General features: G+C 37.8%; 1 protein-coding gene across 1 annotated transcript in view; it reads right to left on the reverse strand.

Annotated features, from left to right (window-relative positions):
* Positions 1–6,009: 6,009 nt before the first annotated feature.
* The window catches only part of PITPNC1 (phosphatidylinositol transfer protein cytoplasmic 1), an 82,915-nt gene continuing 74,025 nt past the window's right edge, over positions 6,010–14,899 (reverse strand). Inside the window, exons 7-10 of the mRNA XM_059828204.1 lie at positions 13,512–13,667; positions 12,714–12,777; positions 9,023–9,141; positions 6,010–6,044 (exon numbers count right to left, since the gene is read on the reverse strand). Of these exons, the coding sequence (XP_059684187.1) occupies positions 6,039–6,044; positions 9,023–9,141; positions 12,714–12,777; positions 13,512–13,667 (345 nt within the window). The 3' untranslated portion in view covers positions 6,010–6,038. The remainder of the gene's footprint in view (positions 6,045–9,022; positions 9,142–12,713; positions 12,778–13,511; positions 13,668–14,899) is intronic.

The following is a 14,899-nucleotide window of genomic DNA, read 5'->3' on the forward strand; positions in this document are numbered from 1 at the left end:
CTCTTCCCTGGGGGTGCGGGCAGGCTTTGCCAGCTGGCCTTTGCAAAGGACATAAAACCAGGATGCGTTCTGAATGTTTTAAATGCTATAAAATCAAAGGAGAGCCACTAATTTTTCCGAACACCGTTAGAAAGCAGGCCAGTCAACGGCAGTGAGGATTGCCTTTATTCAGCTGTTCCCAATGCACTTCGTGCATGGTATTAGATCATTTCCACGGCCATTCACACAGGTGGTCCTACGAGTGTTTCATCGTGCCGCAGAGGTGTCATTTATATGCGGATTAGCACAAGGACAATAGATAAGAGACTGCTGTAGTTTTCCATCTACACAATAAAACATGGCTGGTTTTAAGACTGCTTTAATTAAATGTATTTCTGCCCTATGAGATGTCTCATTTTGTAAATAAAGGGGGGAATTTTTTCCTTCTGCAAGAGTGCAGACCAACTCCACCGATTTTAATAGCGGTAGTAGGCTCAGGTTCAGGTTTAACCAATTTGTAATGTATTTTCATGCGTTAATATTTTGTTCGTGTGCAAATTTTACTGAAGGCCTAGCAATACAAGCCCAAACTGTAAAAAACAGCAAGTCAAACCAAACCACCACCAAGACAGGTCAGGCTCAGTCATGAGATGTGTTACTGTGCCAGCTGCTGACCTCCGCTGGGGAACACTTGTTGCCAGCGCTGTCATTTTGGGGTCGCGCCGCTGGCGTTATCTGCTTGCTGGAGAATCCAGGCGTCACTTCACCTCATAGAGGACAGTCACAGCCTCACCGCGGTGGCAAAGACTTGGCCAGAGTCCCGCTGTCTGCAAGGCACAGCCCCAGCACCCTCACCCCAACAGGGTCTTGAAGCCACCAAGAAGTCCTTACGGCAGACCCGAGGCCACCAAGAAGTCCTTACGGCAGACCCGAGGCCACGCAGGGCTGCCTGGGTTCTGTCTCTTTTCTACCCTGGGATTTCTAACTTAAACATTTTCTAGGCCTATGTTTGTTCCTTCTGTCCTCTCCTACGCTGTTGTGCAGCATTTCTATACTGAATAAGTGACTACCATTTTTCTGATGCAGAGAAAGCTTTATTTCTGTGGAGTAAGCCTCTACTTAAAAGCTTAAAGAATCATTGTACATGTGAAATTTCTGTTGACTAAAATGACTTGCAGACAAGCGACGGATTCTTACCTTCCGAAAGGTTTTGAGTGGTCTCTTTTCCAGTGTTTACTACAACACTGGGCTGCCAAACCCTGCATAGAGAATTAAGATTCCCTACTGAAAAACTTCCTTGTCAACCACATGGTCATTTACAAATGAATGGGCTAACACCAGACTGATGGGCACCTGCCCTGATAAAATCTTTAAAAAGCTGAGGCACAACAAAACCTAGTAGATGTTGTAAGTGGTTTAAATTTTCCTTACAAAGCCAGTTCTCTGTGCTTTTTAATGTTGAGGAAGTGACTTGCAGAGCTGGGGGCAGAAATGTTAATGGCTATGTTCCTTGCTAGTGGAGACCTAGTAAAAGAAAATAGCCACAATTGTAAAGAATAGTTGTTGGTAGTTTATTTACAACAAAATGCGAGGAAAACCACAATATTAAAAATAATAAATAACTTGGAAAAATCAGAACCTAAGTGAAATGAATGAGAAATATGACAATCAAATTCTCCTGAGCCTTGCATTATTTAAGATGCAGAGCATTTCAAAACTTGGTCCTTCTTTGATGGTAGTGATGTATTGCCTAATGTAGCCATCACTGCTCTAAATAAAAGAAATTAATTAGTGGACATTCAGAGTCACGTGGAATTATCACAGAAATGAAATAAAACAATGAAACCTTTTTTAGTGACACCATAAAACTACAGGAGATTGTAATTCAATGACCATGCCGTTCATTTAAAGCAAAACATTGCTAGACTTGTTTAGCAATTTTAATTTACACATATAAAACCAAGTCCAAACAATGGAAACAGAAAAGCTCCTATTGACAAGATCATGAATTCTCTCTTACTGCACTCACTAGTTCATAAAAAGCATATTGGCTTATTTCAAATGATAGCACATTGTTTTGAAGTTATAGTGCAGCAAGCTTCAAAGCAGTTTTAACAAAATGTAGCAGTCTTGTTACAAACTAAAATTCAAGGAACAAATATTTCCATTTCAAAATCTCTACAGCAGCAATTAATGCAAATTGGCTACTAGATGTCACAAAATCACCTTCCAGAATAATCAAAAAAGCCAAAGAATAAGGTCAAATAGTTTCCTTCCATAGGATTTATCCAGTCGTTCACAAAATTAACCATTACATTCATAAGAAATCCCATTAAGTATGTGTTTCAGGAATGTGCTGCTCCTCATAGTCTTTATGGATACCTCCCTTTTTTAATTTATGAGGAGATCTACCTTTCTAAAGACTGCAGTGAATTGCCAGTTATTTTGTAATGATTGTTCTATATGAAATACATGAAAGTATGAGCAAAGCTGGGAGGAGGTTTTAATAGCAACCCAAACAAACTAATCCCATTATTTGCTCTGAACTGTATTCTCATTGATGAAAAATTCCTTCTCAAGTCCTAGCAGAGCTGTATCATGTAATTCTTCGGTCACTGTGGCAGAAAATAGGAACGCGGCTATTGTGCCGATTCAGCTTTGCGGTGTGGCACCACACTCGGAAGATGTACTCACTAAATAATCACATCATTCATTTTTGCAAAAGAAGTGATGGACACCTGCAAAATGCTCTCTATTTTTCTCCTAATAAACATGTTTGAAAATACAACAGAAAGCACTGTGAAAAATCAGTAATGAAAACAACCCCTTTGCTTCAAGATGTTATACTGAAGTATTCAGACCTTCCTTTTAATTTAATTTTGTGTGGTTTTGTGTGTTTGCTGGGAGTATTGTAGAAAAAGTTATCCTACCTTAAAAAGCAAACAAACAAAACCCAACCAAACAGAAGAAGATATTTAAAGATCATCTTGACCAAATGGGTAATGACTGGTAGGGAAAGCAAAGCAGAACACAGCAGAGGATACTTACATAGGCAATGAAAAGCCTGGAGTGTTTCTTATCCAAAGCAATGAAACATTACAGATCTTTTTATTTGCCTTCACTAGGAAGCAACACGGAGGCAGTGTGGCTGATTGTGATCCTTGTTGTGGCCAATGGTGAATTCGGGCTGTTCGGTCAGTAAATCTGGTGATCCTGGAGAACAGCACTGCTCGGTGAAGGGCTACAGCAGCAGCACGTGCAGACGGAGACACAGCATTAAGCAGTCTGTCCTTTTTTCCATAACATGATCAGTGCCTTTCTCCTACATCTCTGTCATGCAGCTATTAAGATGTGTCCTATTCAGGTATGTCAATAATTTTCATACATGCCTTATCCCCAAACCTACTTAATATGATAATCAGTGTATCCACATGGGATTGGAAACCGGTCAGTTAAATATGAGTAAAGGTATGACTGCTTTGGTCTAACAATCTGTGTCAAACCCAGATGCCAAAACGTATATAGAAACAGTAATATGTAAGCACAAGGACTAGAGCTGAGCAAATTCTTCTTTGACAAAGAAAAAATTAATTGAAAAAATTAATTGAAAAATAGACTTTCAGGTGGAGCAAACCTAAACTATTTCTGTATAGGTCAAATTCAGGAAATGAAAATACAACCAAACAATGCTTTATGTTTTCAAAGGTTTCCCTTCTCTGCATTGTTCCAATCTTGCTACTAAATAAATAAAAATAATAACAAGATTAGACCAGTTATAATCTTGAATATATAATCTGCACACTTTTTAAGCTGAAATCATAAACTAATGTAAGAAAGCTTTGTTTGCAACATTACAGCGGCTTCTTTTTAAACAAAAAATCATCACCCATTAGCCTACTAATCACACAGAATCACACAGCTCTGAGAAGAAAAGCAAAGCAAAACATGGACAGTAAGTGGGAGAATGCATGAAGTCAGACCACAGCTAACCTACGAAGAGTTCCTGGATTTTGCTAGCTACAGGATTTTAACTATCAAACAAATATACACTTGTTTTCAGTGCAGGTTGGCAGTGGAATTACTTCTCCTGCTACTAAAACTACCCTATAAATATCACACATTCAACATAACTTCTAGTGAATCTACAGCCATTGAAAAGTTCAGTGCATTCAAGCCAGTCAAATCACAGCATTGTGCTGAGATGGCGGCACAAACATCCCGTCCAGGTAAAAGGCCATCCCCAAACTGATTGTTCAATATTCAATGATAGTTCAGCTCTGCAGGACTCTCTTCTTTTTTTTGTAATCCGTGTACCATGTCACGGGTGGTACAAAATATCACCCACTTTGATCATATGATTCAGGTACTAGCTATCATTCACTGGGAACTGAACAGCGGCTTATTTAACGTCTGCTACAGCTACTAATAGAGACAGATACTGACAGCATTCATTAAATAGCAGTTTGCATGAAAGAGAACAAAGTACCCCAAATGGGGGCCAGGGGGAAAGTTTCTCACTGAGCTTACATTTTGAAAAGGAAGGAAGAGACCACTTCTGCCATTTATTTTTCCCCTCCTTCCACAATCTACACTTCCCTACTGGGAAACATCCTTTTCTACATTGTAATTCCTGAGATTGAAGAGTGATTTCACACACAGACCAGGAAGAGCACTTCTGTTTCTGTAACGTCAGCCTACATGGGACTGAGCAGCCCCACGATTCATTTGTTTTTTCAAGTGACTGATTTTGTTCAGCCCTTCCCTAGACAATGGTAAAGCCTGGAACCAGCTTTCTGTTAGCAGAGATTGTGCTGTTTAGGAAAGATGCGAGGCAGGAAAGAAAAAGGAGTCTCATATTCTCTTTCCTTTACATTCAAGGTCTTACAGCATAACGACCACTCTTCTTCCAGTGAGGAAAAGACAGAGTTCATTAGTTTTCCTTCTCATCTGGCTCTATTTAGCTGCTTTTTTTCAATCTTACACATGGAATACCATTGATGAACACCAACTCGGACTTAAGAGATCACAAAAGGACAGGGGAGAGCTATTAAAATACATTATCTACAAGAAATAGGTGGCTTCTTTTACAAATTCTGTGCAAGATAGAAATAGTTCAATGGCCTCAAAGTCAGTATAATTAATTACAATTGGGGCTTCAATACAGTGGTATTTTAGGTTTGAAAAGTTTTGTGTTTCTTAGCTAGGCCCCAAATCCTGAGTCATATTAAGCAAAATGTGAATCTGAGTGATTGCTGTTGGTGTTCAAGTACAATGAGTTACAGGTCAAAGATTTACGAATACACAGGAGAAGCCTGAGAGTAGGAAGAATTTTAAAATTGGCTTTTAAAATTGGCTATAAAAGAAGAAAATGGGAGGGTTTTTTTCTGTTAACCCTGCATTCTAGTTGGCACTAATTTGCCTCAGAAGTCCTTGGCAGCTTTACTAAATACCTACTCCCAATTATAAATGCAATGACCTAGATGAGGATTTGTAGGTAGAATACTGCTACAGAAAGATTTATTTTCTTTTATAGGGTTTCCCTCAGACTATTTCATTGTATGTCAGTAAGATGCACCATATGGCTTGAAACACTACTTCAGGAATATATAAACTACATCCTCTTGCATGCACTTCTCTGAAGGTTTTAAGGGTCAAGTCTGAGGAAAGAAGTAATCTTTCCACACCAGTAAGATTATTTTAAGCAAAAAAACAACCAACAAACCACCATGACCTTTGTAGAAACTGAGTTACATCACTGTTGCTGTAGTAGACATGGCTTATTAGGAGGAAACATGCTGGGTTAATTTAAAGGTTTTTTTTCGCTGGATCTGGAAGAGTGAGAGTTTCTGGAGCAGACTTTTTCCGAGGCCGGTCTTTGGGAACTGTTAGGAATTCAGGAGCATCTGTGGAGAGAGGAGTTGATGGAGCACTAGATGGAGCACTGCGGGTTGAAGAAGGCATGGAAATGTTAGAGATAGATATTGCAGGTGGGAAAATCCCAATCTTCTTGTTGGTAGCTTCCTGAGTTGCTCGTTCAAACTCTCGGACTTCATCCATTGTCATGTCTTCAACCAGAAGGAAAAAAGATAAAGGCAGGTTAGAATAATTTCAAATGATCATTTCATTAACTCAGTTTAACTACTTCCATCCAAATTCTCAATCAGGGAATGACTGCTTATCATGCATATCATTAAGTGATTCCCCACGTGAATGCCTTCCTATTGAAATGCATTGATTGGAGTACAATCAGCGGCCAACATAAAGAAAATTAAGTTAAGTACATTAATCACATACTAATGGTTCTTCTACCTGGGTCTGAACTGAATAAAGAGTGCTACCTCTGCAATTGCTGGAAAAATCAAATGATTTCCCAGGCAATTAAAGAATACATTTAGATACACAGTTAGCAAGTAGAATTTTGCAGAACTCCAAACAAAATAAAACTAATAGGTTGTTGGCGGTTTTTTTCCATCTAAATTATGAACATGAATGAATAAAGGGTTGTCATCGGTTTGTTCATCTACTGTAATTATCAAGGGATGAAAAATTCTCTCTCCCCCCGTGCACAGTTTCTGTTGCCTTTTAGTTGCAGCTGCATACGCGTAACTGAGGCCGTTTTGCTTTTCTACTAACAAAGCCTGAAGAATTCCCTCTCACTTGATAAAGCCCCAACATGCTTTCCAACTTTTCCATCCAGGATATGTAGTTAAACATTTACGGCCAACTGACAAATCCACTGCTTAATTCCCTGCAAAATAGAGGCAAAATGAGATGAGAGGCTAAAGCCACTTTGCAATGGAACATCGGGTCCACAGAAAGCTTTAAAAGTAGTGAAAGTCTTCTCATGCAGGTGACAAATGCTGTGGAAACCCACAAGAGGGCAGAGCGATCCCAGCATAGATGTGCTCTGAGCTGAGCTGCGCAAAACTTTTTTGATAAAATCCCAAACCAATGACATCTGCTGCAAGTAGGCAAGTTGAGCAAAAAAATCAGCAAGACTCTGCTAAGACCTGCTGCTTCATGTCTATGTTGCCTGCAAGATGTCCACGGCGCCAACTGAAATAAATGTTATGGTTTTCACTGGATGTCATGTTAAATTTGTAAATTTGAAGGATTTCATTGAACCATTTTATAGATTCTTTGAGCTCTGAAAGCTCAAAAAACCCAGATATAAAACCACTACCATTTTAATAAATTTTAAATTCCTACACATTTGGATGTCCGTCGCATGGGATTAGCAATGGTGCTTACCATATGTATGACAAAATCCTGTACTTTCAGTACATCGATACTTTTTAGTATTACCCAGCTGCCTGCATCTGTAGTCTTGGCTGGAAATGTTATGTAGAAGTAGCTTTATGTTGTATTACAACATCACATTAAATAAACAAAAGCATGCATGTTGCCAGCTGCCTTCTCTCTTCCCTGCAGACAACATTCCAGGGACCTTTACAGCCTACACTCATGTGCCAGTTATTAGGAGTGAGGACTAAGCTATTTTCAAATCTGAGGTAACTGGTAGAAATAAACAGATGGTCTCAGAGGAACTGTACTTACTTGCGTTGGAGATAGATTTGAACCTGTTTTGCCGATTTACACTTTATTTCACACCCTGTAACAGTGTGTGTAGTGTTTCTGAACTCAAATGGTTTAAAAGCACCCTGACATCAAAGGGAGCCCATGCGTTCATTTCAGCTATTTTCGACTGAGGACTGCTGTGCAAAATGAAACAAAAGTTGTCTTGGATAAACAAAAGTGAAAGAGGACAGGAAGATTTCTCAATTTCCTGGCCATTTAAGAGAAGGTTGATTAAAGTCTTACTAAGTGGTATCCTCCAAGACTGTCCATTTTAAATTCAGACATGAAATACTTATTGTCCCTTCAGTTGACTTGCGCTTTTTAGCTTACGCTCGCTTTAAATTCACTTCTGTTCTGATATACACAGTCAAGTAAAACCAGTCATTACCCTGAGCTAAGAAGACTCAGACTCTCTTTTTTTTTCCTTTAATGACAAATTCTATTCTGACCTCAATGGCAATTTTCCACATGGGAACTACAGATGGCAGACTTCATTCAAAGCCAAATCCTGAAGTGTAGAGCCAAAGTGAGAAGTGATTCTCAATTTACTGCTCAGCTAAGGAGTAACCTTGATGTCAGTGGAGCTGCAGCATTATAAACACAAGAATCACCTTCTTGGTTATTGCTGAGACAACACCTTCTCAGGCTGGTGACAATTTTTACTAAGTAAGAACAAAGGAAAGACTTCAAGCCCTTCAGGCCTTGCCCCACACTTGTTACATGAGTGAAACCATCACTGACTTCTACTGTGCAGTTAGTAGAAATAAAGGAATAATAAAATTTCGAAAGCAAGTATCACTGCATCTTTTCTATTTGCCGATAGTAGTAATTTCTAATTTTAGGCCACTACTTGAGGTGCCCAAATTAGGAACTTAAATACTTCATGAAGTTTCCAGAATCTGAATCAAAGAACCTGCACAGAAACCTGCCCTTCTCCACAAACTGCTGTTACATACTTCCAAAAGTTCTTCTTGCCTTGTTGGTAGCTAATCAATGACAACATTAAAATTAGTTTGAAAAGAGTGAATAATTAATTAAGATTATTTTTTTCCTGGTGAAGCAAACAATTTTATCAGTCCCATAGAAATTTTCCACTCCCCATGTTCCTGGCTTTTTGACTGAAGCACTCGGAACTCCTGCATTTTTTAACTATTCAAATAATAGAAGGTAAAACTGATATATAACTTCCTCTTTATGCATTCAACTGAAATTTGAGAATTGTGTTTCCCTGGAAGACAGGAAGTTGTATATGAGCCCAGCCCCACCCTTTCTTACATCAGTGGCAGTTTACAGTGCAAATGAAAGGCAGGATTGCACTTCATGGAGAAAGATTCTGTTCCTACTGAAGCAAAACCTCCCCAAAACTCCACTGAGTGGTGGCCAGCAAGATCAGCTGGTTGCTCTTCTCTGATCTGTGCGGGTGTATTAGCTGAGGATGGGCAATATGTTTTAAAAATTGACATACTCTTGCTTTGGCATGGCTCTCTATTTCATCCACAGTAGATGAATGTTGGTTGCAAACTTTAATGTTGGTTTTTTCATGCATATTTTTCTCGTATTCTCGAACATCATCCATAGTCATATCTGTAAAAAGTTCAAAATTGTTGGCATTTTCCATTGATTCAGTGCAAACTTAATTTTTTTTTTTAAGGAGAAGGTTCTAGGAACACATAGTCTTTCAGCAGAAGCCAAAAAAGGATTTAAAAAAAAGCATGGAGCAACTAGCTTTATGAAAATTGACTCATAAAGGTAGTTATATCAGCCAAGGAAGGTGTAAGAAGGTTAAGCCAAAGGGAGTCAGAGAACAGGAAGGAGTGGAAATTGTTTAGGAGTATCTGTGTAACACAAGGTAGGCAAAAAGTATTGAAGTGCAGGCCTTGGCAAAGGCCAAGATCTTCTAAAAAGATTTTAGAAGATCCCGTGGAATAAAGGCTAGATACAGAAATATTATAAATATTTACTTACCTTTCCAGGAACTTTCCAAAAGATTTTATGTTATCTTTGCATAGTACATCTCATAGCCAGCAAACATTCTTACTGTTAGAGCACAGATCAGCTTAGCTTCCAGAAACTAACACTTAATTATACTGGTAAGTGAATTAATAGTGAATATGCAAACAGTTTTGTAGCCTCAAGCAATTTAAAGAATTATTAGAATTATTCTACAAATCAGGCTGATTCTACCCGTAGGATCATTTATCGTTGTCTAGGCATGCCTGATGTTGTCAAACTAGTGCATAATCTGTTAGGTGCTTGATGTGTAACTCCAAGCAATTATTACAGATATAAAAAAGATTTGTCATAAACCACACTTCCAGTAAAAACATAAAAAAAATCTATTTAATTGACTTGTGACCCTACTCCTCTGAGTACTCTCATGCTTTCAATAAATCTAACTGAGAGTAAGGTGTAAATGAACATGAAGGCTGTCAGAATTTTGTACTGTTCTTTACAATGGTGTGGTAACTTCAGAGCTTCATGAAAATAGCCATCAACTTTTTACTCATAAAACTTAAATAGCATTTTATTAGCACAGTATACTTGGAAATGTGTACGCCTTTTAATAATGTACACTGTGGTTTTGTTCTTGAGGCTATCATCTTTCTCAGGTTTATTATGTGCCACTTGGATTTGCGAATTCTTTTATCACACCACTCCTTGTTATGTGATACGAGGCTCTTGCTGCATTTTATGAGACAGCTTTTAAGGAAAGATGTAACTTTAGCTGTTTTATCAGTAGCACAACGAAATACTATACATCAGTGAAAATGAAATGCAGTCTAAAATTTTGATCAAAAGGAAACATGGAATACCACTAACTCATACTCTTTTAGCCTTTTCCTTGTACTGTTATCCGGAATGAAAAACAAGCTCATAAGCCATGTCAGTAACATGCTAAGGATGCACTTTGCCAAGCAGAGAACATGCTCTTTATTAGTAAATAACACTGTGAAAATAGATTTCCTTAATAATAAAGCTAAATACAGTTTAGTAGATTTAATGACAAGACACATTCATACTTACAGTATCAGTAACAGTAATCAGTCAGTAATATCCATAACATAACATGTTGTTTAATAATTGATTTTATTACACTGATCATTTGATTCAGTTCAGCTGACTTGCATAATCTCCAAGTCTTTCTCAAACTTGTATTTTAAAAGATGGTAATAGACACATTGAAGGCACACAGATGCTTTAAAAATTGTATTTTTTGAAAAACTCTCCCCACACACATAACCACGTCAAGAGCAGTAAGTACCACAACAGTTTTACAGATCAAGTGAACTGGATGTATACGAAGTGGATCTCACTCATTTTGGATAATGAAATACTCGGTTTCTAGTCAGCAAGTGTTACCAACTGTTCTACTTCAGAACAATGCATGAGAGCTGCAGGCAGTCCAGAGAGTTACCTAAACTAACTTTCTGCACTTACTTTTATTTATAAATCTCTCTATATACTTAGCCTTATTCATATCTATTTTAGTAAGCCCACATTTTTTAGGTTTTGTACTTAGCCTGACAATTAAGTTCTAAAAGTACACTATATTATTTAGTAAAAAGACTCATCGTGACAGTAAAAATCCACAAGATAATTGTGTATCACAGTATTTCATTTGTGGAAAGAGTATTTTTGACAGGGTGCATTCAGAGTTAAGACGGGGAAATCCGTGGTTAAATGTTTTGGGGCTAAACCTATTCTGTATGTTTAACTTCATGATTACTCACTTGTTGTCATTATCAATAACTCTGCCAAAGTGCAGATGACTCTTTGCCTCCCAGTAACATTTCTTTATGTCTCACTTTAATAGATATTTTGGGTAGATTTGGGGTAAACTTGTGGGCTCAATTTTTACATGAAGTCACACTTCTTTAAATAAAGTCATCAGTTTCCCTTACTTCATACAGGGAAATAACGGATCACTATATTTCAGGGAAAAAAAAAGAAAAAAATAATTATAAAATCACAAAAGAATCTCTTAAGAACTCTTTCTCACTGGATACAAAATTATCTTACTACTTTATGGCTATCCCAAAATAGAAGATATGTTTAGTAGATTTCAGTATTTTTATGATCATTACAGCACAAGATTTTCATGGACTATTAAATTTATAAGAACATTGTGATTTCAAAAGCAAATTTTTCTGTGTTTTCAAAAAATCAGCACAATGAGTTTGTTGTTAGATTCTAGTGTAAAATTTGCAGGTTTATGAAGTCACTGGAGATGTCTGTGTTCACACCAGCTGGGCTAATTGACTACTTCTAAGCAATGCAGAATGTTTCTGTGTTTGATGAAAGACAGGTGTCATTCTTAGCCATGAAATGCCCAAAATGGTGTTTCCTGAAGCTTAAGGAGGGTCTAAATAAACATTCTAAATATATTCCCAAATTCCTATTGTATGTTACAGGAATGTCTTAGAAACTGTTCTACAAGTATCTATGATTATGGATACATCTTACTGAAAACACATATAAAAAGCACAAACCCTGCGAGCTTACTTTATAAAATATAATTGGCTGGTTTGATATTCAGGATTACTCTCTACTACTGAAAGTGCCCATTCCTACAGCTGGTTCATGGATTCAGAACAGTTTTTGCATGCAGCTGCTGTTGAATCAGACCCAGTAGGTTTTACATTTATATCAATTTCTCAGAAAGGACACTAAAGCTCCATCTTTTCCTTATTGCAATCCCTATTAGCAGTTTAAAACTTTCCTAAAAAGCTGAAATTGTGTTGGAACAGGGGCCCTAGGAGTTTGCAGTATGGAAACGACTGCATGTTAATGCAGCCTTAATAAGAAGCTTTATTCAAACCTATATTCTCCATATAGATGACTCCTGGCAGGGGCAGCTCCTATCTGCCTATAATGCAGCGTGACTGGACTGATGCGTATACTCTGAGATGTATGGGATGTAAAGGCATCCCTGTATGCTGCCTACTGGCTGCCTAAGATACAGCCTACTCTTGTTGCAAAGAACCTGCTGTGAATGAGCTCCGTATGCTCCAGAGAAACTGAACATAGTTCCATCTCTTTCATTAACAACTTATACTAGGACCTGATGGTCCTTGAAAGCAAATGGAAATGTGTTGTTAATCGTCATAAGCTTTGCAGCAGTGCTTTTAAATGGGCTAAATTTGGAGAATACTTACCGTACCACTCATCAACCCAGGCAAAAGCCTGCCGGTGACCAATCAATAGTATATCTCTGACCACCTGCGAAACAAAGAAAAGGTTAAATACCTCTGCAGCAACAAAACATTTTACAAAAGTAACGCTGTTGTCTTTCAACATGATTTAAAGGGAAAAATATTCTGACGTGCCCTTGAGAGTCAGACATACTGGCTCTGAAGGTCTTGTAGTTCAACCTCCCACGTGAAGTGAATCTATTGCCAACACTGGATCACATTAACACGGCTTCAACTAGCATGGGAAGCCATTTGGGAACGTGTACAGAATCCATTCGTCTTTGGGCAATTAGATGTTCTGGAAATCTTCTTTTCCCATGTTAGTTTTTTAAACATGTGGAAGGTCAATACTCTGAAAAATATGATAATTTGGCCGTTATGCCATTCATTAATTAATTTTTTAGTAGACTGATTACAGAACTTTCCCACTACCTGTTTGTAAGAAATTCTGCACATCATTGGTACATGTACAGTTCTCATGCATACTCATAAATACTTTAGCTCATATATTTATCACAGTACTGAAAATGTTACTGATAGTTTTTCTCAACCTTAGACCTGAGCAGCTCCAGGCTTTGTCAAATTTGTACCCAGGGACGAACTCTTTGGCTCTGCTCCAGATCTTTCAGACCTTGAGAGAGGTCTGAGAGCAGATTCGGCTGAGCTCCCTAGCTTCTACACAGCCAGAGTTACATTCCCGTGCAGGGTAATACTCAAGTTCTGCTTATGTGAAGGATAAGAAATAGCTCCTGTTTCACTGACCTTGTGTACAAATTGCTCTACTCTGGTTTGAAGTCCCCAGACTTCAAATTTCACAGTCACCAGTTTGTAGGAACACATAATTGGCTGATGGGTCTCCCTCCAGCCTTCTTTTAATTGGCCTCTCCCAGTCTTCTGTGACTTGAAATATTTAGGATCCTGCAAAACAAAGAAAACGTACTGAGAAATGCAGGAGTGGAAGTCCTGGTTGTCAGTTTGCTAAAGTAAACATTTTGGTAAGACATAAAATATGAAAACGTGCTAATAAACATAATGAAAAAGTAATATGAAACTGACTTAAATAAGCACTAGGATATACTAAAATAAAATCTTGTCTTTTATCCAACCGCCAGTGAAACTGATGGCAGCATATTCTGGGAGATGCTTTGACAATCATATAATCTAGGACATTTTCTGCTATAGGAAAATATGTTATTGCAAGTCATTACGATACAATGCACTCCAAGTGGTATTTATGGCCTTTGGAAGAAAAAAATGTTGCTTCTTCAGAGCTTGCTTTTCCACTACTCCCTCAGTGTGACTTACTAGTACTTTCTACCCATGCTTGTCTTCCTGAAATCATGTTCAATTTGAGCTTTGACACATTAACACTGATGTGACCCTGACAATGCCATTTTCAATTTTAAGCAAACTTGTATATCCAGGTGGCCAGCTAAGTATGACACTCCTCCAATTTAGCCATCTCCGGTTACAACTGAGTTATAGGGAAAACACCGACTAATTTCAACTCTTTCTTTCTTTTACGAACTGGAAAATCAAACAAACTGGTGTTGAAATTACAACAGCAAGACAAAAAAACCCCAATAAGGACATTAGTTCCCCTTCAAAGTTTACTTTTATCTGTACAAGATACAGTTTTATCTATCAAAGTGTTATCTTCCATATTGGTATAATTCCATTTCACTTTATGTCCAATCCTGCTAATCACATCTTGTAAACAGAAATAATTTACAGTTAAGCATTGATTTTCAAAACTTGAAAATAATGTAGTTGCAGTAAATTCACGGTGGAGCTTCTAAAATCTGTCTTCAAGAATAACCACCAGTGCTCATCTGTGTTACCTTCCCCAAAGCTGAGATCTGGGAAGATCTTTTAAATCCATCCTTTGTTACAAAAGCAGTTAAACACGTATTTAAGTATGTGCTTAAATTATGTGCTAAATGAAAGACAAACAGGAGAAAAAACAACAAAAAATTTGTAAGACTCCTCTGATCTTAATTTTCTTTCATTCAGTGTGAGCTTATATATCATTCAACGTTCCTTTTTTCTAAGGTTTAGTTATCTCCCGACTTGGCTTCTGATTTTATCCGTAAACTGAAGCGCTGCCATTAAAGCTTCTTTACAAAGTTCTAATGAGGTGATAGACTTCC

The sequence above is a fragment of the Gavia stellata genome, chromosome 22 (assembly GCF_030936135.1).
Source record: "Gavia stellata isolate bGavSte3 chromosome 22, bGavSte3.hap2, whole genome shotgun sequence".
NCBI lineage: Eukaryota > Metazoa > Chordata > Aves > Gaviiformes > Gaviidae > Gavia > Gavia stellata.